Below are 26,730 nucleotides of genomic sequence, written 5' to 3' on the forward strand. Positions count from 1 at the left end.
CACCCCCCCCCCCCCCCCCCCCTCCTACCCCCACCCCATTCCCTCCAACTCGAAGAAACACAGATCCCAAAAGAAATGCGGAAGCTTATTATTCATCGACTGCTCCCCCGCCGGCGAACCAAAGGTCCCAGAGCCGATGATCAGCGGCCAATGCATTAGACCCACTCCGAGTAAGTACACAAGCGGATACTCCGATCTTTCCTACATTCATTGTACGCATTGTGATATTTGTTTTTGCATTGGTGAATTGTCCTCGTCTTTACGAGACACTGAAGGAATGATTCTTTGCATGGTTTCAAACTTTGACGCTGGCTGCGGGGAACTAAAATCGTAGGAGTGGCGTTTTTTTTTTAACATTTGCAACACAACAGAGTTTGTCCTTTAAGTGTTGTGGCATTGCTTGGAGATCAGGGGAATCGGGCGAAGAAGATTTGAACAAGAGGCTGATGAGAACGATGATGATCTCGAATGGGATTGCTCCGTGAGCAGGCAAGGACCCAATGGGCTGAATGGCCTCCTTCTGTTAAGTCCTATGACCTATGGAGCAAGCGGGTATCGCAGAATTGCGCGATTATCCGTCCTACAGATGCGGCAATGCCCGGGACTTTTAGACGTTGTGTAACGAGGAGTTTACTTACATTTTGCAACGCAGCGATTCTCAGTAAATTCCTAATCGAACGGGCGGAATGTTTGGCAGTACAGTAAAAGTATCATCAATTACCGAACGGTCGGAAAATTACTGGATGGTCGGAGTTACTGAAGGGTAGAAACAAGAAACTGATGATGCTTTTTTACAAAAACAAAACTAGACAGTGACTCGAGTAACTCAGAGGGTCAGGCAGTATCTCTAAAAAACATGGATAAGTGTGGTTTTGGTTGGGACCCTTCTTCAAACTGATGGTGGTGGGGAGGGGAAGGGGGAGAAAGCTGGAAGAGAGGAGGGACAGGGATAAACCAGACAAGGGATAGGTGGATAGGGGGGGGGGGGGTTGCATAGGCTGATGATTGGACAAAGGCCAGAGATAAAAAGACTAAAGGAATGAGAAAAGCATAGAAGAGTTCCATGTCCCAGTGAATAAGGATATATAGAGATAAAAATTTGATCAGGACTCTGTTAAATGAAGAACTAGAGGGTATTGAGTCCTTCCTAGTGGATGATGAACTCCACATTCCTCACTGTGACGGAAGGCGAAAAAAAGTTCACTCTCTTCCCTTCATTGTTCTCTCGCGGTTGGGGGGCCTCGAGCCTTCCGTTGACGGGGCGATCTTGGTTCCCGTAGCCGGCTGCCGGGCCCGCCACGTTTGGGGCAATGTTGAAATCCGCAGGCCGCGATTGGAGCGTCGATCCCAGGCAAAGGATCGGCTCCGATGGCAAGTCCACATCCCCGCGGTGGGGCTCAAAGCCAGTCCCGAGCAAGGCCTCCAGCACCATGTGGTTAGGCTGCAGAGCGACCGGAGATACGATCCGGAAAACAACCGTGTCTCTGGTATGATAAGAGACTGAAAACAGATTTCCTCCAATCCCCTCCCCCACCCCCCATATAAAACAACCCAGAGAACACAAACTTTTCTAACACACTAAAATAACAAAAAAAAGATGAAAAGACAGATAGACAGGCTATTGGCGAGGCCGCCATTGTGCCTCCCCCCCCCCTGAATGCTAACATACCATTCGAAGAAAGCGAATGGTATGTTAGCATTCATAGCAAAAGTATTTGTGTATAGGAGCAGGGAGGTTCTACTGCAGTTGTACAGGGTCTTGGTGAGACCACACCTGGAGTATTGTGTACAGTTTTGGTCTCCTAATCTGAGGAAGGAGATTCTTGCCATAGTACAGAGAAGGTTCACCAGACTGATTCCTGGGATGTCAGGACTTTTATATGAAGAAAGACTGGATAGACTCGGCTTGTACTCTCTAGAATTTAGAAGATTGAGGGGGGATCTTATAGAAACTTACAAAATTCTTAAGGGGTTGGACAGGCTAGATGCAGGAAGATTGTTCCCGATGTTGGGGAAGTCCAGAACAAGGGGTCACAGTTTAAGGATAAAGGGAAAATCTTTTAGGACCGAGATGAGAAAAACATTTTTCACACAGAGTGTGGCGAATCTCTGGAATTCTCTGCCACAGAAAGTAGTTGAGGCCAGTTCATTGGCTATATTTAAGAGGGAGTTAGATGTGGCCCTTGTGGCTAAAGGGATCAGGGGGTATAGAGAGAAGGCAGGTACAGGATACTGAGTTGGATGATATGCCATGATCATATTGAATGGTGGTGCAGGCTCGAAGGGCCGAATGGCCTACTCCTGCACCTATTTTCTATGTTTCTAGACCAGTGATTTAGTCTCTCCAGACCATGAGTGAAAGCCGACCTCCGTGAAACTGCTCCACAGCATATCAATTGTCGCTTGGAAGATTTGCACCTTTCAGGATAAATCTTTGACTATGCTGTTTTCATGACAGCAAAGTGGCATTTACACTTCTGTAAATTACATTTAATTCCAGTTCTCTGCATTCTGAGGTTACTGAAGATCAAAGATGATCTTTGCTGAAGATTTAGCCACAGGTGGTGTGGGTCGGGCTTCCGGGAATTCTGCACGTTGCTTATGTTTTCTGTTGCCCAGACATGATGGCCTTTATATGGACCAGCCAGAAAGACTGGGTCGTTTCTGTGTGCTCCTGATGCATAGTTTTGAGGATCTAGATGCTCTCACAAATGTTCTTTCTGCATCTAGCTGCCAAAAATCCCCATAAGTTGGTGAGAAAGTTACACATTTTCAAAGAGATTTGAGACTGCCTTTGTTGTCATGCATACCTCTTGCAGATATGGAGCTTGGAATCCTGACTCTAGACTTTAGAGATACAATGTAGAAACAGGCCCTTCGGCCCACCGAGTCCATGCCGACCAGCAAACACCCCACACACTAGCACTATCCTACACCTGAGGGACCTTTTATCATTTTACCGAAGCCAATTAACCTACAAATGTGTATGTCTTTGGAGTGTGGGAGGGAACGGGAGCACGCTGGTTATGCCACACTTGGAGTAGTGTGGGGAGTTCTGGTCCCCACACAACAGGAAGGATGTGATAGTGTTGGTGAGAGTGCAGAGGGAATTCACTGGGATGTTGCCTAGATTGGTGGATGTTAGTTGTGGGAAGAAATTATATAGGCTGGACTTGTTTTCCCTGGAGTAAAAAAAAGCTGAGCGGTGAACTGATAGAAATAGGTAAGATTATGAGAAGCATAAATTGGGTAGATAGTCATAATTGTTTGCGAAAGATAGGGGTATTGAGAAACTAAAGGGCATAGGTTTAAATCGAAGGTAGACACAAAATGCTGGAGTAACTCAGTGGGACAGGCAGCATCTCTGGAGAGAAGGAATGGGTGACGTTTCGGGTTGAGACCCTTCTCCGGGCATAGGTTTAATGTGAGAGGCAGGACTTTTTAAAGGGGACCTGAGGGGTATAATTTTTGTAGTTGTTGATATCTGGCACCCAATGCCAAAGAGAAAGTGGTGGAATCAGATGCAATTATAATGTTTAAGAGGCTAAGTCATCCACTTAAATAGGCAAGGCATAAAAAGAAGATAGACACAAAATTCTGAAATAACTCAGCAGGTCAGGCAGCATCTCTGGAGAAGTTTCCCACTCCCCTGACTCTCAGTCTGAAGAAGGGTCTTGACCTGAAGAGTCACCTATTCCAGCTCAAACTCAAATACAACAGATAGAATGAAGGGGAAGATGCAGAGTGCAAAATATTGTTCTCAGCACTGAAATGCATTGTAACGCTTCAGTTCCTTAGACAAAGTCCAATGTCATCTCTGTGGTAGGGGTGAAGTAATACCCTAGCTTATGGAACGAACGCTCAAAGGACTGTTAATGGAAGGGAAGAAGCTGCTCCTGAGTCGGGCAGTGCATGTTTTCAAGCTTCTGTACTTTCTGCTGGATGGGAGCAGGGATGACCGACCGGGGTGGGACAGGTTTTTGAATGTGTTGCTCTTTTTCCAAGGCATAAAGAAGGAGGACATCTCCGATGCCCTGGTATGGAACACCTCATCTTGGGCGCAGATGCGGCGTAGATGGAGGAATTGGGAATTAGGGGATAGAGTCTTTACAGGAAGCAGGGTGGGAAGAAGTGTAGTCAAGATAGCTATAGGAGTCAGTAGGTTTGTAGTAGATGTCGGTCAATAGTCTGTTTCCCCGTGATGGAGATGGTGAGATCTAGAAACAGTAGGGAGATGTCGGAGATGGTCCAAATGAATTTGAGTGCAGGATGGAAATGAGTGATGAAGTTGATGAAGTCAGTGAGTTCTGCATGGGTGCAGGAGGTAGCACCAATGCAGTTGTCCATGTAGCGGAAGTAGAGTTCGAGGATAGGGCCAGTGTACGCCTGGAACTCACCTGCCCTCATCCGACCCCAATCCCCAACCTTGCCATGTGTTCACCATCCCCCCTGACTAACCCCTTTCTGATACAGAACAGTCTGTCCTCAGCAGAGGCCTCACTCTTGTTCCCCTCCGCCTCCAGTTCCTCAACAAGTTCCTGGACCGCCTCCGCCTGCAGGTCTTTTTCTATGGGAAGGAGCCCACACCACCCAGTGATGACAACCTTCTCCCGTCTCCAACGGACCCCCTCCTCTTGGACTCCCCCGGATGGCCCTCTACCTTCTTCAGACCTTTTCATTTCCAACTGCCTGTGGGATATCAACCGTCTGAAATTTTCCACTCCCCTTACTCACTCCAACTTCTCCCCCCTGAACGTAGAGCCCTTTGCTCGCTCTGCAACAACCCCGACTGGGTAATCAAACCCATTGCCGAGGGAGGTGCCGTGGTAATCTGGGCCGCTGATGTCTACCGGACTAAGGCCAGGCAACAACTCTCAGACACCTCTTCCTACTTATCCTTGGACCATGACCCAACAGGCAAGACCTTAATCTCAAACACCATTACTGATTCCATCACTTCCAGCTCTCTGCCCTCTAAAGCCTCCAACCATATCGTTCTCCAGCCTCGCACGGCCCAATTTTATCTTCTCCCCAAAATCCACAAACAGAACTGTCCTGGCAGACCCATTGTTTCTGCTTGTTCATGTCCCACCAAATTAATTTCCACATACCTCGACTCCATCCCACCCCCCCTGGTTCAATCCCTCCCTGCCTATGTCCAAGACACCTCGCAAGCTCTTCCGTTTTCCAGGCCCCCACTTCCTCATCTTTACTATGGATGTCCAGTCACTCTACACCTCCATCCCCCACCAGGAAGGTCTTAAAACCCTCTGTTTCTTCCTCGCACAGAACCAGCTGATTTCTGTTTACTAATACTCTCCTCTGCCTAGCAGAGCTGGTCCATACCCTCAACAACTTGTCCTTCAACTCCTCCCACTTCCTCTAAATCCAAGGCGTAGCTATGGGCACTCACATGGGTCTCAGCTATGCCTGCCTCTTTTTAGGGTACGTCGAACAATCACTGTTCCAGACGTACACTGGCCCTATCCCTGAACTCTACGAAATGTCAAATAATAAAGGGTATAGCTTTACTTTTAAAGGGAGAAAGTTGAAAGGAGATAAGCTTTTTACACAGAGAGTGGTGGTTGCCTGGATCCTGCTGCCAAGGGCAGTAGCGGACTGGGTCTAAAAATATTGCTTGCCAGGAGACAAAGGGGGCCCACTTCATCAGGGGCCCACTTGATATAGGGGGCCCACTTCATCAGGGGCCCACTTGATATAGGGGGCCCACTTCATCAGGGGCCCACTTGATATAGGGGGCCCACTTCATCAGGGGCCCACTTCATCAGGGGCCCACTTGCCATCGGGCAAGCTGACACCCTGGCCAGTCCGCCACTGGCCAAGGGTGCTGGTGGTAGGAGATAAGAGAGTGCTGTTTAATAGACTTAAATAAACACATGAATATGCAGGGAAGGAGGGATATTGAGTACATGCATGTAAAAGGGATTAGTTTAAGTGGGCATAATTTTGCCGGCACAGACATTGTGGGCCTGTTCCCATTCCGCACTGTCCTATATTCTTTATTCAATGTAAGAGTTGAAGGGACCATGACAGATACGACAAAAGACAATACCTCTAATTGTGACTGATGTTACTGGCAACAATAAAAAGAGAAATTACGACTGAACCAAAGTGGTTACTCGGGTCCCTTGTTGTTTGAAAACACCACCAGGAAGGTTATTTCTCAGTTCTTTGATCATCGCACTTAAGTTACTTCTAGGAAGCACCACTTTCACGTTGAACTTCTGCACACATGTTTTCTCTGTGAGATGCTGCGCTGCTTTGCATTTTCCATACATTGTTGACTAGTTTCCCCTTTACCTACATCACTATTCACATCTTAAAGAACTCCAACAGAATGGTCAAACATGATTTTCCCTTCACAAATCTGTGTTGCTTAAGCTCATTCCTAGTATTCTTATCAAGGCATGTTCATATTATTATTTTCAAGCTGTTTTCAAGGTATTTTGTTATAATACAGTTAGATTATAGAACAGTACTGCACAAGAACGGGTCCCTCGGCCCACAATGTTCAATCAATCAATTAATCAATCAATTATTGTCATCTTGCAAAGCAACAGTGTACAGTGCAAAATGAGAAGACGTTTCCGAGGGAATACCAGAGCATCGCACATGAAACTTCAACATTTCACACATAAAATAAAAACAATAAAAACAATCCAGTCCCTGACAAAACAGTACAAATAGTTAAAAAGTGCAGGTAAAAACAGCAACATTAAAATACAAACAGTCATTAAATCACGGCAGCTGATTTAAGTGGCCAGTGCCAGAGTTATTAAATTGTCAGTGCAAAAGCAGCAGAATCAGGTGGAGTGACTATTTAGCAGCCTCACAGCCTGTGGAAGGAAACTGTTTAGCAGTCTGGTTGTCCAGGCTTTGATGCTACGATATCTCTTGCCTGATGGCAGGAGATCCAGATGTGTGTGGAGGGGATACAGTCTGTCCTTTGCTATGCACAGTCATGTGTGAGCAGTGTGAACAACAGCGGGCTGAGCACACAGCCTTGAGGGGAGCCGGTGCTCAGCGTGATCGAGCCTGAGGTGTTCTTGCCAACACGGACTGACTGCGGTCTCTCTGTCAGAAAGTCCAGGATCCATTGACATAGGGTGATGTTGAGGCCCAGCAGGGTTAGTTTCTTCACAAGTCTCTGTGGGATGATGGTGTTAAAAGCTGAGCTGAAGTCAATGTACAGGATTCTGGCATAGGTGTTTTTGTTTTACAGATGAGTGAGTACTGTGTGCAGCGTAGCAGAGATGGCATCCTCTGTAGAACGGTTGGGGCGATAGGCGAACTGGAGGGGGTCTAACGATAAGGGGAGGCTGGCAGTAATGTGAGATTTCACCAGCCGTTCCAAGCACTTCATTACTATGGGGGTCAGGGCGACAGGGCAGCAATCATTTAGGCAGGCCACAACTGATTTCTTTGCTATTGGGATTATTGTGGAAGTTTTGAGGCATGTGGGGACAATGGCTTGACTAAGGGAGATGTTGAAGATGTCCGTTAACACATCTGCTAACTCATCAGCATTTGTGCCGAACATGATGCCAAGGTAAACTGATCTCATCTGCCTGTTCATGGTCCATATCCCTCTATTCCCTGCACTTCCATGTGCCTGTCTTTAGACAGGCTTCTTAAATATCACTATTGTATCTGACTCCACCACCTCCCCCACCTCCCCTGACAGTGCGTTCCAGCTTTATGTGTAAAAAAAAAATCTCCATTAAACATTCCCCATTTCACCTTATATCTATGCCCTCTAATGTTAGTCAAGTCATCCCTTAACCTCTGACGTTCCAGACAAACAATCCAAGTCTATCCAACCTCTCCCTGCAGCTGAAACCCTCCAATTAAGCCAGCATTCAGGAAAAATACTGCAGGAATTCTTTTTATGTTCGAGCATTTTCCATACCATTGATAACATGCTAATTGATTGGTAGTTCCCATGTTTCCTTTAAACCAGGGATACATTTGCTATTCCCTAATACACAGAAACAATTCCAGAATCTTCAGAAATTTGAAGTACAACATTCAGATATCAATAAAAGACACAAAAAGCTAAAGTAACTCAGTGGGGCTGGGTGATGTTTCAGGTCGAGACCCTTCTTCAGATATCTATTATCCCTAAAGCTACGCCCTTCAACATTTTGACTGTAGATCACCAGATCTTTACGATTTACCAGTCTTGAAGCCCTGCGACTTCTCTGGCACCATCTTTTTACCAATAGTTTATTCGGCCCTCATTCTTGCTAGGCCTTTCCTTACATTATATCTTGCAGTCTTTCATGAAAATAGGTGCTCAATAATTCCATTTCCTTATTCCCCATCATAAATTCTCCTGAAAGAGGCCTGCATTTACTCTCATAGAAACATAGAAATTAGGTGCAGGAGTAGGCCATTCGGCCCTTCGAGCCTGCACCACCATTCAATATGATCATGGCTGATCATCCAACTCAGTATCCTGTACCTGCCTTCTCTCCATACCCCCTGATCCCTTTAGCCACAAGGGCCACATCTAACTCCCTCTTAAATATAGCTGGATTTTTCCATTTTAAGTGCCTACAAAAGATCTTATCATCTGATGTTATGTTTCTTACCAGGCTACACAATTCTATCCAGCCTTTCTTTATTTATTTCTGTGTTCTAAAAATGCTTTAAATCCTTAGGCCTACCACTGTTTCTGTAAACTTTATGAATTCCTTCCTTTGATTAAATTGTTTTTTGTAATTTCATTAAAAAAATCTTATCCATCATTGCAAGCCTTGTAATATTTAGTTTAATTTAGTGTAGTTTAGAGATACAACACAGGAACAGACCCCAGGGACAATCTCCACTTACACCAAGTATACAAACCCAAGCCATTTAACCTACAAACCTGGAGTACATCTTTGGAATGTGGGAGGAAACCGAAGATCTCGGAGAAAACCCACGCGGTCACAGGGAAAACATACAAACTTCGTACAGACAGCACCCGTTGTTGGGATCGAACCCGCGTCTCTGGAACTGCAAGTGCTGTACAGCAGTAACTCTACTGCTGCGCCACCATGCCGCCTCTTCTTCCATATTATTCTTTCATATACCAGTGTCAACTGCCTTCTTATGCATTTATACTTTCATCCGTTTACAAGCCAAGTTTCACAGCAACTTAATTGAACCAAGCCCAACGTAAAATTCTATCATATGATGATCATTCTCGCCAAAAATTCTCTTGACAACAAATGGCCCCTTTCATTGCACAAAATGAGATCTGAGGTAGTCATTTTGCTAGTTGGTACCTCAACATCTAGAAAAGCCTCTCAAACAAATTAATTAATCTCCCAATTTACGACAGAAATTTTGATTTCTCCTGTCTACGTGTAGGTTAAAATAGTAAGATTAAACGAGAACTTACCAGTTTGAAGTTTGATCTGTATTTTATGAGGAGTTACGATGAGGGATTACGTGAAGAGCCCGCTCAGCACGCATGCGCGGCATACTTCAAAGCAGCGGTGTGGAATCACAGATAGACACAGTTATTGAAATAAACATAGTAAAGAAAAGGAGACATCAGTTATCAGTTTGACCCATATTATTGAGGGTGTGAGCGGAGGGCACGAAATCCCTCATCGTAACTCCTCATAAAATACAGATCAAACTTCAAACTGGTAAGTTCTCGTTTAATCTTACTATTTTACTTCGAAGTCACGTGAGTGACTACGTGAAGATTTTAAAGCTCTGTGGTTTTTAACCGTGTAACAGTTATTGCTTCATTCACTGCCGAAGTCCTTGAGGGAGGAAGTGTGTTATCGTAATCAACCAATGAATCTGTTTGTAGAAAAACACAATGGTATTTTTTAACAATAACAACAAAGAAATTAAATTGTTCCCCTGGGCTTAAATTAAATATTTGCAGTCTGTAAAAAAATGTCTGCAAATAAAGCAGGTTTTGCCAACGGCTTATTATTAAAAGTTCTGAACGTTCTTTCCCCCGACCATCCTGCTGTAGCCAGGATGTGGTCTATAGGCACGTCCATTCTTTTGGCCGTCGACGTGGATGCTGCCCTGGTGGAATGAGATTTGTACATGTTAGTGTTTATCCCAGCAGCTTTTAGCACCTGCTTGAGCCATCTCAAAATGGTTTGGCTCGTCACCCGACCATAAGGTTTTTTATGACTGACCCATAAGGCTTTTTCACTCCCTCGAATATTTTTGGTTGTGTCTATGTAGGACAGTAGGTGGGTCATGGCACATAACCGTGGTTCTGGCGGGTAAGCCCGGAATTCCACGACTGGATTAGGTGTTCCTGGTCTGCTCTGTTTGATCAGTCCCTGGATAATGACAGAGATCTGGTCTGGAGCTGTGAGCATGCTGTCCAGTCGCAATAGGTGTAGTGACTGGACCCTCTGTGCAGATACAAGTGCCATCAACATGAGTGTTTTGAGCATAGATTGTTCCAGGTTGAGGGATCTGGCTGGTGGCCATCCCCTGAGGTATGTCAGGACCACACTGACATCCCATATATGGGTGTACCTTGGTCTAGGGGGTTAGAGTTGTAAATACCCTTCATTAGTTTGACCACCAGCGGGTGGGACCCCATGGCCTGTTGTCCTGGAGCTTGTTTTAAATAGACAGACAGGGCACTTCTAGCTGTGTTGATGGCTCTGTAGCTGAGTCCTTCATCGTGGTGAAGGTTCGCCAGGAATTCCAGTACGTTGGTAACTGTAGCGGTTGAGTAGGTGGTCCCTGTATCCAAGCAGTACTTCTCCCATTTTTTGATGCCGGACAAGTACCGTTTTCTTGTGGATGTTCGGAGGGATGTCGTGGAGTAATGGGAACCATGGCTGTGTAGGCCAGTCGGGTACTATCAAAATACCTGAAGCAGAGTCCATTTGTATTGTGCGTAGTACACGGCTGATGAGGCAGAAGGGAAGAAATGCATAGAAGAAGAAATTTCCCCAATCCAGCGCGAACGCATCTACCGCTGCTGCCTCAGGGTCTGGTTCCCAAGCGACATACATAGGTACCTGGTGATTTAGCCTTAATGCAAATAAGTCGACATCTGGCAAGCCATTTTGTTTAATAATCTTTGACCAATTTGTTGCATGATATCGATTTTATGCCGCCCATATGGTTAATGTAGGCTACCACCGTAGTATTGTCTATTTGTAACCGTACATGCAAGTGATGCATATTCGATGCATATGCTTTTAAAACCATAAAAGGCACCCAACATATCTAGATAGTTAATGCCCAGTGTAAGTGGTAATGATGACTCTGGGTTAGTCCATCTACCACCTGTGCTGGATATGGAGTTAGTCGCTCCCCAGCCTTGAGTACTGGCATCTGTTTGGATAACTAAAGTAGGGATGATGATGATGATAGGGCTGAAACTATGCCAAACGTTTTCTGCCCACCACTGTAGTTCTGATATTACTTCAGTGGGTAATTTCATGATCCGGTCATAATGACCTGCATGTCGTTTTAGTGCCTGTACCTTTGCTCTTTGTAAGTTTTGATAGTGCAAAGGTCCAAATTGTGTAGCCGGAAATGCTGCTACCATTTCCCCAATTACTCTGCTACTTGTCGAATAGTTGGTCGCTCGTTGACCATTAAATTGTTGCATGATTGTACCAATTCAGCTGTTTTGTCTTTTGGCAAAGTCAGACATATGGGCTGAGTTAATTGTGAAGCCCAAGTAGTCCATGGTTGTGGATGGCTTCAACTTAGATTTATCTGGATGTAAGACAAATCCCAAGGTTTCGAACAACTGTTTGGTAGCTGACACAGCTGACATGCCAATTCCATGGTCCTGCCTACTATTAAGATATCATCAAGATATGCCATGACCATATGTTTTTGTCTTATTAATATTGCCAGGGCTGGTTTTAGTATCTTGGTGAATAATCTTGGGGCTGATGTTAACCCATCTGGTAATGCTTTAAACTTCCATTGCTGCCCCATCCAGGTACATTTCAGGTATCTGCAATGATCCTTGTGAATGGGTACTGAATAGTAAGCATCTTTGAGGTCAATGCTTGCCATGAAGTATCCTTTGGAAATCAGTTGTTTGGCAGTAACAAACGTTTCCATTTTGAAATGTACATACTTAACAAAACATATTTAGTGAAGTTAAGTCGATGATGTTGCGACACCCACCATCTTTTTTAGTTTTAGTGAATATATTTGACACAAATTCCAAGGGTTCATGTTTTGTTTTTTCCCATGATACCCTTAGTGATTAGTCTCACCAGTTCAGCTTGTCCCTCTCGTTTCTCTTTAACTGAGAGGGAAAAGACCCTCTGGGGTAAACGTTGAACTGGTGGCAATTTTTCTAGTATAAATTGTATTTTGTAATCACTAATGCTATTGAGTATATACTTGTCACTCGTGATAGACTCCCAATGGTTCCTTAAACAGGTGTAACTTCCCCCCTGTTAGATATTGCGCCCCTATTTTCTATATGCTGGTAGGAACCAGACCCACCTACCTCCATGGTTATGGGTGTTTCTTCTGTCTCTTCCCAGACCAGCGAGTCTTGCGCGTTGTCTGACGTGGCGGTGATGTTGGGGGGTAGCGCATTTTCCATGGGGCCTTGGTCTAAAAAAGACTTCGAGTGATAAAATGCGGACCCCGAGCTTTCACCAGTCCCATATGGTAGACGTCAACTGGTGGATGCGATGGGATGCTGTCGCTTGGGTATTGATGTTTTGGATTTGCTCGTCCAGGGGCCTACCCTCATGAGACCAAAAGTTTTAGAGGCCTCTTCCATATTTTTTTACTTTTTCGTGAGGTTTTTGCCAAAGAGCAGTGTGTCTGGCTCAGTGGCTGGGGTTTTGCACAACCCCGCGAATTTTGGATTTAGGGCAGATCTTATGATTTATTTACAGAGGTTATTTATCTCAAACTGCGTGTTTGTACAACAGTGCGAGAGTGTCTTGTTGGTTTGTGGTCATCTCCGTATTGTCCACAGAACGAGCAATGATGTGATGGCTGACGTCAGGAGCCTGAGGATCCGCTGTAGTATCAGCTCCTGGTTCTGAATATTTGTCCCGACGTGCCCCCAGATTTGGCTGTTGACAGCCGGCACTTTGAGGGACTCACAATTTTCTGGAGCTGTGTACATTTTTAAGGCCTCATTAACCACCTGCTCCTGTAGGGGCCTGTTGGCCGCTAGTTTAGGCTCTAATGGCCTTCCTGCACGTGGGGCTGCCACGTAGCGGCCCACCACACCCAGCAGCTCTTCCTGGTCCTGCAGCCCTTGCATACTCCCGACTTCTTCAGCCAGCGTCCCCTCTTCCTGACCAGCCCAGTGCTGGTCACCAAAGCTACCCTTGGGTAAGGAGGAAGCAATGGCCAGTGCACAAGGCACTGTGGAGGGAGTGCCTAAACTCCCCCTGTGAGAGCGCCCCTCATGCAGTGCGTCTTGCTGGAGCACCTGCTCCAGGAGCCGCTCCATGCGGCTCAGGCGGCTGTCTCTCCCCCGTGCGGGTGGAGAGACGTCCCCGTCCGACAAGTCGGAAGCCACCGGCCGGACGCTTCTTCGGTAGCTTTACATCCAGCCCGCTGCTCAGGCGCTAGCGGGACTGGGCTCGGCACGGTGTCGGGGATGGCGGAGCGCCCGGTAAGCGGTCCTACTGCCTGTTGCTGCCCCCCCCCCCCCCCCCCCCCAGATGGAACGCTCCTCCGTTGGAGCCGAGCGGGGGACAGGTTTGTTCAAGAGCCTTTGTTCTCTGCCTGTGAAACAAAGCAGAAGGCTCTCCTGTGAAAGAAAACCGACCTCAGGGTACTTACCTGACGGTCCGTTCTTTCACCCTGTAGCGGGAGCGCCTGACTCCCGATGTGGCCGCTGTTGCACTGCTGAACGCAATGGCCGCGCATGCGTGCCGAGCGGGCTCTTCACGTAGTCACTCACGTGACTTTGAAGTAAAATCTCCAATAATTACTCTATTACTCCAATGACTTAGTGTTCTAACTTCCTGACTTATGCCACGTCAATATTAAAAACACTATTTGCTGGCATATACACAATTGCCACCATTGTCTTAAGCTATTTGTTATTTGTCACCTTGAACCAAATTGATCTGTCACCTTGAACCAAATCTACACCATAATCTGTCATGCCAAAATGATCTCTCAGCCCTGCTCCTTACCATCTAGTGCAACATCATCCAGTAAATTTGAAGGGAGCATGGGAAACATTACCCAGTGAATTAGACAATGAATCATTGGGGTTTCTAAATAATCAGATAGCAGATTACCAGAGTTTTCCAGTGGGTTATCTGACCTCACATTTAACTTTGTAGAACATTTTATGAAGTAACCTGGCCGACGATTGGATAAAAGCCACAATTATGTTATGATATCTCTGTGGACCTAATTAATGTGAATATTAAGACAAATCTTTTGGCTTCGCAAATGTCCCAGTCTTGTTCTGAAAACCCAAACATTCAGTGTGCTGATCTTGGATTTGAGGACAAAATGAAATCGGGTGCCCAATAGTCTCCTAGTATCTCCTTCCCATGGGAAAAGTGATGAAGATATCACTCATTTCTAATGCAATGGTCGGTCTACTTATACATATGCATGTTCCAGATTGATGGATGTGGCACATGTTGCAGTCTGGCTTGGAAGTATTTCGTGACATAGAAACTGACCAATGCCTCTTAGTAGAAATCTCCACCATTCTGCTATTGTAAGTCAATAATTCGGACAGAATAACATTACTTTCTGGTTTCCTAATTTCCAACAGCAATCTACAACATGCCCAAATGAAAGTTCTGGACTGTGATGAATGCACACAAACATATAATGAGGGGTGGGATCATCTGTTGGCAAGTTCATAAATTCAAGGAGCATAATTGGGCCATTTGGCCCATCGAGCCTACTCTGCCATTCAATTATGGCTGATCTATCTATCCCTCTCCACCCCATTCTCCTGCCTTTTCCCTCATAATCCCTGGTACCTGTACTAAACAAGAATCTGCCAATCTCTGCCTTAAACATATCCATTGACAGCCTCCACATCTGTCTGTGGCAATGAATTCCACAGATTCACCACCTTCTGACTAAAGAAATTCCTACTCATCTCCTTTCTAAAGGTAAGTCATTTTAATCTGGTCCTAGACTCTCCCACTAGTGGAAACATCCTTTAAACATCCATTCTATCCAGGCCTTTCACTATTCAGTAAGTTTCAATGAGATCCACCCTTATCCTTCTAAAGTCCAGCGAGTACAGGCCCAGTGCCGTCAAACGCTCATCATATGTTAACCCAATCGTCCCTGGGTTCATTCAAGAACTCACCATTGCATTCTGCCAACATATTTAATGACTATTTTCCTATATTGCTGCTGCAACTATTCATTAAGAAGTATTTCGTTGGCCGTAGAGGGTAATATTTGAATGAAAGGATCTTAAGTGCAGTTTGATCTGAGGGGTTGGTTAGCTTTTAATGACTGATAACATTATAGAAAAATAATTAAAACCAGATTTACTCGTCTGTGTGTCTTTATTGTCAAAGAAACTGGTTCTGTATTCAGAGTGTTAGAAAATTAACAGCATAATTACCATTAAGCAGGTAATTACACTTCTGGCAGTGAGACTACTTTGAGCAGTTTTACTGCTTGCTGCATGTTTAAATTGGTTTGCCACATCAGTAAATGATCGCCTCCAGTATATAACAATTATTAGGTGGTAAATTGTGCTAACTTCGATTAATAATAAGTCCTTGTTCTGAAGTCTCAAAGGCCCCATGGTGCCAGCAGCTATCAGATTTGAATCTGACTGGAATGGGAAGCTAATTGATTTTCTTTCGCCTATGTACACAGAGTTCCCAGACCAATGTCTGAGATTCATATTCAGATTCAGATTCAGATTCAGATTCAACTTTAATTGTCATTGTCAGTGTACAGTACAGAGACAACAAAATGCATTTAGCATCTCCCTGGAAGAGCGACAGAGCATATGATTTGAATAAATATTCACATTAGCATATATACAGACATAGTGTTTTCCCTGTGGGAGGAGTGTCCGGGGGGAGGGGGGGGGGGGGGGGGGGGGGATTGGCAGTCACCGAGGTACGTTGTTGAGTAGAGTGACAGCCACCGGGAAGAAGCTGTTCCTCGACCTGCTGGTCCGGCATCGGAGAGACCTGTAGCGCCTCCCGGATGGTAGGAGGGTAAACAGTCCATGGTTGGGGTGAGAGCAGTCCTTGGCGATGCTGAGCGCCCTCCGCAGACAACGCTTGCTTTGGACAGACTCAATGGAGGGGGGCGAGGAACTGGTGATGCGTTGGGCAATTTTCACCACCCTCTGCAATGCCTTCCGGTCGGAGACAGAGCAGTTGCCATACCATACTGTGATGCAGTTGGTAAGGATGCTCTCGATGGTGCAGCGGTAGAAGTTCACCAGGATCTGAGGAGACAGATGGACCTTCTTCAGTCTCCTCAGGAAGAAGAGACGCTGGTGAGCCTTCTTGATCAGAGTTGAGGTATTGTGGGTCAAGAGAGGTCATCGGAGGAAAGAGGAATGGAGACCTGTTGTTTCATCCATTAATGTGGATGAACCTGGAGATTAGATTCAGATTCAATTCAGATTAGTCTCTAGATTTAGCAAAAGCATTTAGAACGATGGTTGTATTCTTTTGAGGTATTATGTACCTTCTCTTCTGAGATCAGCCTAGGTTAATCACAGAAATATGTGCTTTTTATGCACTGCATACAAAAAATTTCTAAGGTGATCATCAGGAAACTCCCTTTGGTTACACAACTGAGATACAGTCGAGCATATTTTCAAAGCATTACTGTGCCCAGTGGAATGGAATGTTTAATTCAGGCCCCTCAAGTAGGCATTCTTGTATCAGCCCAATATGATCGCTAGCAAGGCAGACATATTAGAGGCAAAGAGTCACTGACCATACAGCGTGGATCATTTCCCAGAACCTTGAGATGTTGTTATGAAATCATGTATATTCTAGGAAATAGCTCCACAGATTGAGATATAATGATGCCTTTAGAGTTATAAATAAGGACATTAGACTGTGAAGATCGAGGGTTATAAATAAGTAACCACCAGTAGTTTGTGTAAAAAATGTGGACTCTATTAAGTACAAAATTCTATACTTAATATCAGGCAATATTTAGTGAGTGGCTCACAACCCTCGATTGTCTCCAGTCTAATATATTTTTTCCTGTCTCCCTATATCTTTCCTTTGTGTGCTTATATTTGTCACTCAGTCCTAGGCCATGGAGCCAATGACCAGATATGGTCTTTAATATAGAGTCAATGCAAACACTTGTTTTAATTATCTTAATTAGCTTGAAATGACACAGCCCCTGACCTTCTTTGTCCTTTACGGTCAGCACCTGATGTTAGTTGGCTGGTTTTATCTCCCTCACCGGGATCAATAATATCAGTTCTTCCCGCATTCTTCCTGTAGTTCTCCTCCAGATGATTGCTAATATACCCTGGTCTCCTCCAAATTAATGATCGCACATTTTTGGTGCGGCTTATCTTTATTTGCGATCCTTCAAATAAGGATAAAAAATAACCAGCAACCCTGTACTGCGGTGTACACCGTCATGGGACAGTGGAAGCCACTTCAACCAAGAGACATTTACATCTCAGTCTGGAGATTTACATCTCATATCAGTTCTGCTGCATTTCCTCAGCTAATTTAAAAAAAAAAACGTTTCTTATCATATTTAACAGAAACAATGGTGATAATTCTACACGGCCATCGTAGAGCCTGTTCTCATCTTCTCCATCATGGTCTGGTTTGGCTCAGCCACCAAGCACGACACCTGGAGGCTGCAGCGAATCGTCCGATCAGCAGAGAAGGTTATTGGCTGCAACCTTCCCTCCATTGATGAACTGTACACTGCAAGGACCAGGAAGCGAGTGGGCAAGATCATCTCTGACCCCTCTCACCCTGGCCACAAACTCTTTGAATCACTTCCCTCGGGAAAGCGACTCCAGATTGTCAAAGCTGTCACAGCCAGACATAAAAACAGTTTTTATACACGAGTAGTTGCTCTACTCAACAGCCAGAAATCTGTAGCCTCCCTTTGATCTGGTATTTTGTTGGTTCACATGCTTGATCAATGGTGTTTTATCATTGATGTTTTATTATTATTAATGTTTAGTGTTTTCTGAGTCATTCGTAACTGTCACTGTATGTCATGTTGTTACTTGTGGGCGGAGCACCAAGGCAAATTCCTTGTATGTGAATACTTGGCCAACAAACTTACTTACTTACTTAAACGAGTAGGAAGGAACTTCAGATGCTGGTTTACACTGAAGATAGACACAAGGTGCTGGAGAAGGGTCTCGACCCGAAACGGCATCGTTCCTTCTCTCCAGAGATGCTGCCTGGCCCGTGTTTTGCGTCTATCTTCGAGACACGAAAGAGTGCAGATGCTGTATTCTATAATTGTATTCATGGATATCTAAAAAGTCTGCCTCTTTCAGGAAAAAAATTGTTCCCCCTCTACATTGGCAAAGTGGGCATCTCTCATTTTTCCTCCATTACTTGTACTTCTGTTCTCATACACTTGCGAAATGCATCAATTTTTATCATTTTTGCTACTAACTTTCACCAGCCCTCAAAGAGACGGACCATTTCTGATACTCACCCATTTCTGGATATCTCTGTCTCCATCTCAGGATACAAACTACCTACTGACATCTATCATAACCTATGACTCCCACTGCTATCTTGACTACACCCCCTCTTTTGTAAGGCTACCATCCCATTTGCTCAAGGAATAAAGAGTTACCATAGTCTTCACCTTTCACCCCACCAACCTCCGCATCTAACAAATCATTCTCTAACATTTATGCTGCCTCCAACGTGATCCCAACCACAGTCTCATCTTCCCATCCCCATCCCTCTCTGTCTTCTGCAGGGCCCACTCTGCCCTCAACCTCTTGGTTCACTCATTCCTTCCCACCCAAATCACCCCCTCGCCAGGTACTATCATTGCAACTGTTGGAGCTGCAACACCTGTCCTTATACCTACTCCCACACATCCATCCAGGGCCCCTAGCAGTTCTTCCAGAAGAGATAGAGTTTCACGTGCAACTCCTCTAACCTCATCTACTGCATCTGACATTCCCAACGTGACCTCTTTTATAACAGCAAGACCAAGTGTGACCGTTTCACTGAACACATGTGCTCTGCTGGCTCCGGCCTCCTGTGTTTCCAGTTAATAACCAATATAATTCCTCTTCCCATTCACATAGTGACCTTTCTGTCCTGAGGCTCCTCCATTGCCAGAGTAAGGACACATGCAAAGTGGTGCAACCCCACCTCGTATTCCTCTTGGGTAGCTTACACCCAGGTTAGCTAAACTGTTGGAACTGAAGACAGATAAATCCCCAGGGCTTGATGGTCTGCATCGCAGAGTACCCAAGGAGGTGGCCCCAGAAATCGTGGATGCATTGGTGATCATTTTCCAATGTTCTCTTGACTCTGGGTCAGTCCCTGTGGACTGGAGGGTAGCCAATGTAACCACTTTTTAAGAAAGGAGGGAGAGAGAAAACAGGAAATTATAAACCAGATAGCCTTAAAGCCCTGTCCCACCGTACGAATCGAATCGATTCGAAGAGTTCTCCCGAGTTTGCCCTGATTCGAACTCGGAGATTTACGGTAATGGCCGCTCGTCAGTACTCAGGGCTCTCGTGGACATTTTTCAACATGTTGAAAAATCTTCACGCGTCTTCCCGAGCTTACCTGCCGTTAGCGAGTCTTCCCGAGTACCTGCCGTTAGCGTTATGAGCCGCTAAGAGACGTCCCCCAGCTCCGACGTACCCACTACGTATATTCTCCGTGCTTACCACGAGTTTGATTTTTTTAAGCTCAAGAGAGCTCTTGAATGAACTCGCGTGGGACAGAGCCATTACATCGGTAGTGGGGAAGATGCTTGAGTCAATTATTAAAGATGTTACAGCAGCGCATTTGGAAAGCAGTGACAGGATCGGTCAAAGTCATCATGGACTTATGAAGTAGAAATCATGCTTGACTAATTTTTTGAAGATGTAACAAGTAGAATGGACAAGGGAGAGCCAGTGGATATGGTGTATTTGGACTTTCAATAAACCTTTGATAAGGTCCCACTCGAGAGATTAATGTGCGAAATTAGAACACATGGTATTGGTGGTAGGGTAGTGACATGGATAGAGAACTGGTTGGCAGACAGGAAGCAAAGAGTAGGAATTAACGGGTCCTTTTCAGAATGGCTGGCAGTGACTGGTGGGGTGCCGCAAGGCTCGGTGCTGGGACCCCAGTTATTTACAATATATATTAACAATTCAGACAAGGGAATTAAATGTGACATCTAACTGGGTAGCAGTGTGAACTTCGATGAGTATGCTATGAGGCTGTAGGGTATCTTGGGTAGGTTGGGTGATTGGGTAGATGCATGGCAGATGCAGTATAATGTGGATAAATGTGAGGCAGTTTATTATCTAAATGGTGTCGGATTAGGAAATGGGGAGGTGCAATGAGACCTGGGTGTGCTTGTACATCAGTCACTGAAAGTAAGCAGGCTGTGAAGAAAGCTAATGGCATGTTGGCCTATATAGCGAGAGGATTTGAGTTCAGGAGCAAGGAGGAACTACTGCAGTTGTACAGGGCCCTGGTGAGACCGCACTTGGGGTATTGTGTGCAATTTTGGTCTCCTAATTTGAGGAAGGACGTTATTGCTATAGAGGGAATGCAGCGTAGGTTCACCAGGTTAATTCCCGGAATGGCGGGACTGACATATGATGAAAGATTGGGTCGACTAGCCTTGTATTCACTGGAATTTAGAAGGATGAGAGGGATTCTTAGAGAAACATATGAGATTCATAAAGGATAGACAGGCTAGATGCAGGAAAAATGTTCCTGATGTTGGGGGAGTCCAGAACCAGGGGTCAAAGTTTAAGAATAAGGGATAGGCCTTTTAGGGCTGAGATGGGGAAAAAGATTTTCACCCAGAGAGTTGTGAATGTGTAGAATTCGCTGCCACAGAAGGCAGTGGCGGTCAATTCACTGGGTGTTTTCAAGAGAGAGTTAGATTTAGCTCTTAGGGCGAGTGGAATCAAAGGATATGGGGAAAAAGCAGGACCGGGGTACTGATTTTAGATCAGTTCCAGGTGCGACAAAGGTTCACCTGTATCTCCTCCAACCTCATCTACTGCAACAATTTTATTGTTTTTACTCTCTCTTCTAGTGTTTTTATTGTCGTGTAATAATTTTTTGTCCATGATTAGTCATGTACAGCACTTTGTTGCAACAGTGGTTGTTTTTAAAGTGCTCTATAAATAAAGTTATTATAAAGTTATTATCCGCCGTTGTAGATGTCAGCTGATTTACATCGGGGAGACTAAGCGGAGGTTGGGCGATCGTTTCGCCGAACACCTCCGCTCAGTCCGCAATAACCTACCTGAACTCCCGGTGGCTCAGCACTTCAACTCCCCCTCCCATTCCCAATCCGACCTCTCTGTCCTGGGTCTCCTCCATTGCCAGAGTGAGCAACACCGGAAATTGGAGGAACAGCACCTCATATTCCGCCTGGGTTGCTTGCGTCCGGATGGCATGAACGTTGAATTCTCCCAGTTTTGCTAGCCCTTGCTGTCTCCTCCCCTTCCTTAACCCTCGAGCTGTCTCCTCCCATCCCCCCGCCCTCGGGCTCCTCCTCCTCCTTTTTCCTTCCTTTCCCCCCCCCCCCCACCCCCATCAGTCTGAAGAAGGGTTTCGGCCCGAAACGTCGCCTATTTCCTTCGCTCCATAGATGCTGCTGCACCCGCTGAGTTTCTCCAGCATTTTTGTGTACCTTCGATCTTCCAGCATCTGCAGTTCCTTCTTGAATACTGATTTTAGATGATCAGCTATGATAATACTGAACGGGGGTGCTGGCTCGAAGGGTCGAATGGCCTGATCATGCACCTATTTTTCTATGTTTCTATAACCCAAAAGTATGAACATTGAATTTTCCAATTTTAGGTAACTAACCAACACACACACCCCCCCCATCCCCGTCCCCATCCCCCACCTTCCCCACCCTCTTTTCTCCCCCTGTCTCTTCCCTCTTCCCCCCCAGAACTTACACCTATTTCCCCCCTACCCATCCCCCTCCCCTTCCCCCTTCCTTTCCCGTACATTCCTTCCTCAGGTTTTACAATTTTACCTTTATCGCACTCATTTTGTCTTTTTCTCCCTGACATTTGTCCAACCATCTGCTTATCAAAAACCCAGCTCGCATGTACCCACCTATTACTTGCCAGGCTTTGTCCTGCCCTTCCTTCCACCCTATCTAGCTCTCTCTTGAAAGCATCCAGAGAACCTGCCTCCACTACCCTCTGAGGCAGAGAATTCCACAGACTCACCACTCTCTGTGAGAAAATGTGTTTCCTCGTCTCCGTTCAAAATGGCTTACTCCTTATTGTTAAACTGTGGCCCCTGGTTCTGGACTACCCCAACATCGGAAACATGTTTCCTGCCTCTAGCGTGTCCAAACCCTAAACAATCTTATATGTTTCAATGAGATTCCCTCTCATCCTTCTAAACTCCAGAGTGTACAAGCCCACATTCTCTCAGCATATGACAGTCCCGCCATCCCGGGAATTAACCTTGTAAACCTACGCTGCACTCCCTCAATAGCAAGAATGTCCTTCCTCAAATTAGGGGACCAAAATGGCACACAATACTCCAGGTGTGATCTCACTAGGGCTCTGTACAACTGCAGAAGGACCTCTTTGCTCCTATATTCGATTCCTCTTGTTATAAAGGCCAACATGCCATTCACTTTCTTCACTGCCTGCTATACCTGCATGCTTACTTTCATAGACCGATGTACAAGGACCCCCAGATCCCGTTGTATTTCCCCTTTTCCTAACTTGACGTAATTTAAATAGTATATACTAGAACACACCAAAGAAGTTAGCGGCTGTCATCTCATGATTACATTAGAGTCACACAGTATGGAAACAGGCCATTCAGCCCAAATTTCCCATGCTGACCAAGATGCCCAATCCACAATCGTCCCACCTGCCCACATCATTGATATAGGTGACAAACACCAATGGACCCATCACAAGTCACAGGACTCCAGTCTGATAAACAACCTTCCACCATCACCCCCTGCTTCCTTCCATGAAGCAGATATTGTGATGTTGTAATGGTGATGTGATACCTTTTGAGTTTAAGTGCTAACAACCAATATTGGTGAAGTTTCTTGTTGTAAGCAAAATCTTTCTTTATCAAAACGTTTTATTTGTTTTTTCAGGAACCGAAGGGAAGGATCGGAAATTGAGTTGGAACAGTTCTGCTCAAAGCAGTAAATTCGCATTTACGTCTTCCATCCTGGTTTTATAACTTGAACATGACCAAAACCTATGACGGGAATTCACATAATTGTACTTTTAATGAAGATTTTAAATATATACTTCTTCCAGTATCATATGGCATTGTGTTTGCTGTAGGACTTGTCCTCAATGCTCTTGCAATATGGGTCTTTGTATTTCGGATGAGACCGTGGAACATTACAACCACCTATATGTTCAACCTAGCTCTCTCAGACATCATGTATGATATATCATTGCCTCTGTTGATCTATTACTATGCCAAACACAATGACTGGCCATTTGGGGCAGCTTTGTGTAAAATTGTCCGATTCCTGTTCTATACCAACTTGTACTGCAGTATTCTGTTTCTCACCTGTATGAGCGTCTATAGATTCCTAGGGGTTTGCTTTCCAATGCAGACACTGAGGTGGTCAAACCTGCGATATACCCGGATACTGTGCATCGTTATTTGGATTGTAGTGATCATATTCCAGACACCGATATTTATATTTGTTAACGTTGAAACAACTGGTAACACTACCATTTGTTACGATACTTCAAACCAAAAAAACTTCAATAAGTTTGTGATCTACAGCGCTGTGCAGCTGGTGTTGCTTTTTTGTGGTCCTTTCACCATAGTCATGATCTGCTATGGGATTACGGCGAAGAAACTCCTTCGTCCCAGTGACATTCGGCCGGAATATGCCAGGTCCCGAAAAAAATCCATCAAGATGATTATTACCGTGCTCACCGTTTTCGTCTTATGCTTCTTACCTTTCCACATCACGCGCTCCATTTATTATTCCTCCAGGAGCCTTCATGTCAGCTGCAGAACCCTCGACGCAGTCAACCTGGCCTACAAACTGACCAGACCCCTCGCCAGTGCAAATAGTTGCCTTGATCCCATACTCTACGTCCTGGCTGGGCAGACGTACCGAAGTAAACTGGCGCGTAAGGGCAATGGTGTGGAGAAAAAGAACAACCAACCTTCAGCCCAAAAGGCAACCAATGATACAGAAATTGCAAGCTCTGTTCAAGCCACGGAAATCAGGCTTGAGGAAATAAAGCAAGGTGGAAGTAGCGATGGTGTCTAAAGTCATTCAATATTGCGGGCTGGTTTTAAAGGGGGTGAATTTCAAGCGCTGGCTGGAAGTGGCAGCCTGTGGTCGAATATCAGTGGGCAACGCACTTGGATGCCCCATCGAAATCAAGATCTAACTTTCAATTTTCACATGGGCTGGTCAGTGAGAAATTAACCTGGCCTGAAACAAGCTGAAGATAACTTCAATTGTGGCCCTACAATGATTGTAGGAACCCAGATGTGATGTTTAACTGCAAGAGGACAAGTGTTTACCATACATCACCCACAGATTGGTACCAGACATGGAGCGGCTCTAGTTTGTTGGTGACTGCTCAAAACTCGATCTTTCATTTTTTAAAAATTGTTGTTGAGATTAAGAGGAGGATCAGGGATCTCCCCAGTCTCCTGAATGAACCCTAATCCATCGCAGGCTGACTCAGGACTCTTTCCACAGTCATCCCTCACTCTTTGGCTTGACCCTATGAACTCAACACCAATCTTCTTCCATTCCAGAACCTCCAAGCTGCATCGAGGTATCTTTACCTACTGGCCAGTAAGCAAAGATATGCACCGCAAAATGACATCAGGGCTTGTTTGACCCTGAAATTGACTAGTGGTCGCCAATAATCTTGAAACCTTCAACAAAGGGGGTTGGCAGTATAATGGAGACACAATGAACTGCAGATGCTGGAATCTTGAGTAGAACACACAGTGCTGGAGTAACTCAGTGGATCAGGCAGCATTTCTGGAGGGAATGGACAGGCAACAATGTTTCAGGTGTGGGCCCTTCTTCAGACCGATTGAAAGAGGGTAGGCATTTGGCCAATCTAGTTCTATACTGCAGCCTTACTCATTCCACCTTACCCAATGCTCATCTTAAATGCAGAGGTCTTTATCACTGGAAAGCTACATATGCTAATCCACAGTAGCACCTGTTTGCTGCAGGCAAGGGAAATGCAACAAATGAACTCTCAAGTACTTCTGGGAGTGATTTCACCTTCAAAAAGTCTAATCTCATTCAAATTCAAGTTAGATAAACAAACCGAAATGTTGCCTCGGATCAAATTTCACATCCGCCAATGTACTAACCCGGTATTGAATGTCTTACCTCTGTCAATTTGCACGCATGTTGCTTGGTGCATTTAGCTGCGGTCCCAATTGTGACATTGAACAGATTTTTTAATATGAGAGATATTTTCAAGGGTGCATGTTCTGCGTTATTTTAATAATTCCAATGGGTCAAAACTGCCATTGAAATAGCTGGGGGTAGAATTTCCTATGAATATATTTGTATCTCTTCACATCATTTGGATTTGAAGGCATTTAAAATAATTGGAAATGTTCTGTCTGGGGGTGGCTTTTTTGAAAAAAGTGCTGCCAAATATGCCAATGTTTAAAGTAAACTTGAGGAGATTTAAACATTTCATTTTGATTGTGTACATTTTTTGATCTTCATAAATTTCCATTGTTTGTTATCTTGCGTTAATTTTGTATTTTAGTTCAATGAAAATGTATGTAAGTATATCCTATCTCAACCTGAAATATCAACTAACCATTTGCCTCCACAGATGCCACCCATTGTGCTCAATTCTGACACTAGTTTGTATTTTACTCCAGACTACAGCACTTGTAATTTCCTATGTCTCCTTTCTAGACTTGCTGTGACCAGTGGATACAGGACAATAAGGAGAAAATAAGAATGAGGATAAGCCTGGGCCTTCAGGGGAAAAGTACTAAATTGTTGGAGGCCAAATTACAATATTATTAGGCAGGAGCAGGGGTGAGCAAATTGGGAGTGGCTGTTTTTCAGTAAGTTCACATCTGACTGGTGGGAGTCATTCAAAGACCAGCTGCTCAGGGTTCAGGACCAACATATTCCCATAAGGAAGAGTGACAATGATGTGAAGGCATGGGAACCTTGGATGGCAAGAGAGCCTTAAATTTTGTTAAAAAGAAAGAGGAATCTATGTAAGGTTTCGGCAGATGAAATCAGACAGGGCCTCTAAGAAATATAAAGAAAGCACAGAAGAACTCAAGCAGGAAAAAAGGAGGGCGAGAATGGGCCATGATTGATGAGGGTAGGGCAGTGAATGTTGTCTGCATGGACTTTAGTAAGGCAATTGACGAGGCTCCTCATAGTAGGCCGATCCAGAAGATTAACATGCATGGGATCCACAGAAACTCAGTAGTTTGGATTCAGAGCCTGCTTATCCATAGAACTGTCTTACGCATAGATAGGGAGTAGAGGTGAAGGGGTGTAATTCCGGCTGGAGGTCTGTGACCACTGGTGTGTTGCAGGCATCAGTGCTGGTATCTCTGTTGCTTTGGA

General features: G+C 44.9%; 1 protein-coding gene across 1 annotated transcript; it reads left to right on the forward strand.

The window, feature by feature from the left end:
• LOC129697887 (P2Y purinoceptor 2-like) lies at nucleotides 1-26,730 on the forward strand. Its single transcript, XM_055636599.1, has 2 exons — nucleotides 1-170; nucleotides 23,263-26,730. Exon 2 carries the CDS (start codon nucleotides 23,359-23,361, stop codon nucleotides 24,412-24,414), a length of 1,056 nt encoding a protein of 351 aa, XP_055492574.1. The 5' UTR covers nucleotides 1-170; nucleotides 23,263-23,358; the 3' UTR covers nucleotides 24,415-26,730.

This window comes from Leucoraja erinacea, chromosome 6 (assembly GCF_028641065.1).
Source record: "Leucoraja erinacea ecotype New England chromosome 6, Leri_hhj_1, whole genome shotgun sequence".
Lineage (NCBI taxonomy): Eukaryota > Metazoa > Chordata > Chondrichthyes > Rajiformes > Rajidae > Leucoraja > Leucoraja erinaceus.

Coding starts and splice junctions, on each gene's coding strand:
- LOC129697887 (XM_055636599.1), top strand. CDS start 23,359: ATGACCAAAACCTATGACGGGAATTCACATAATTGTACTTTTAATGAA.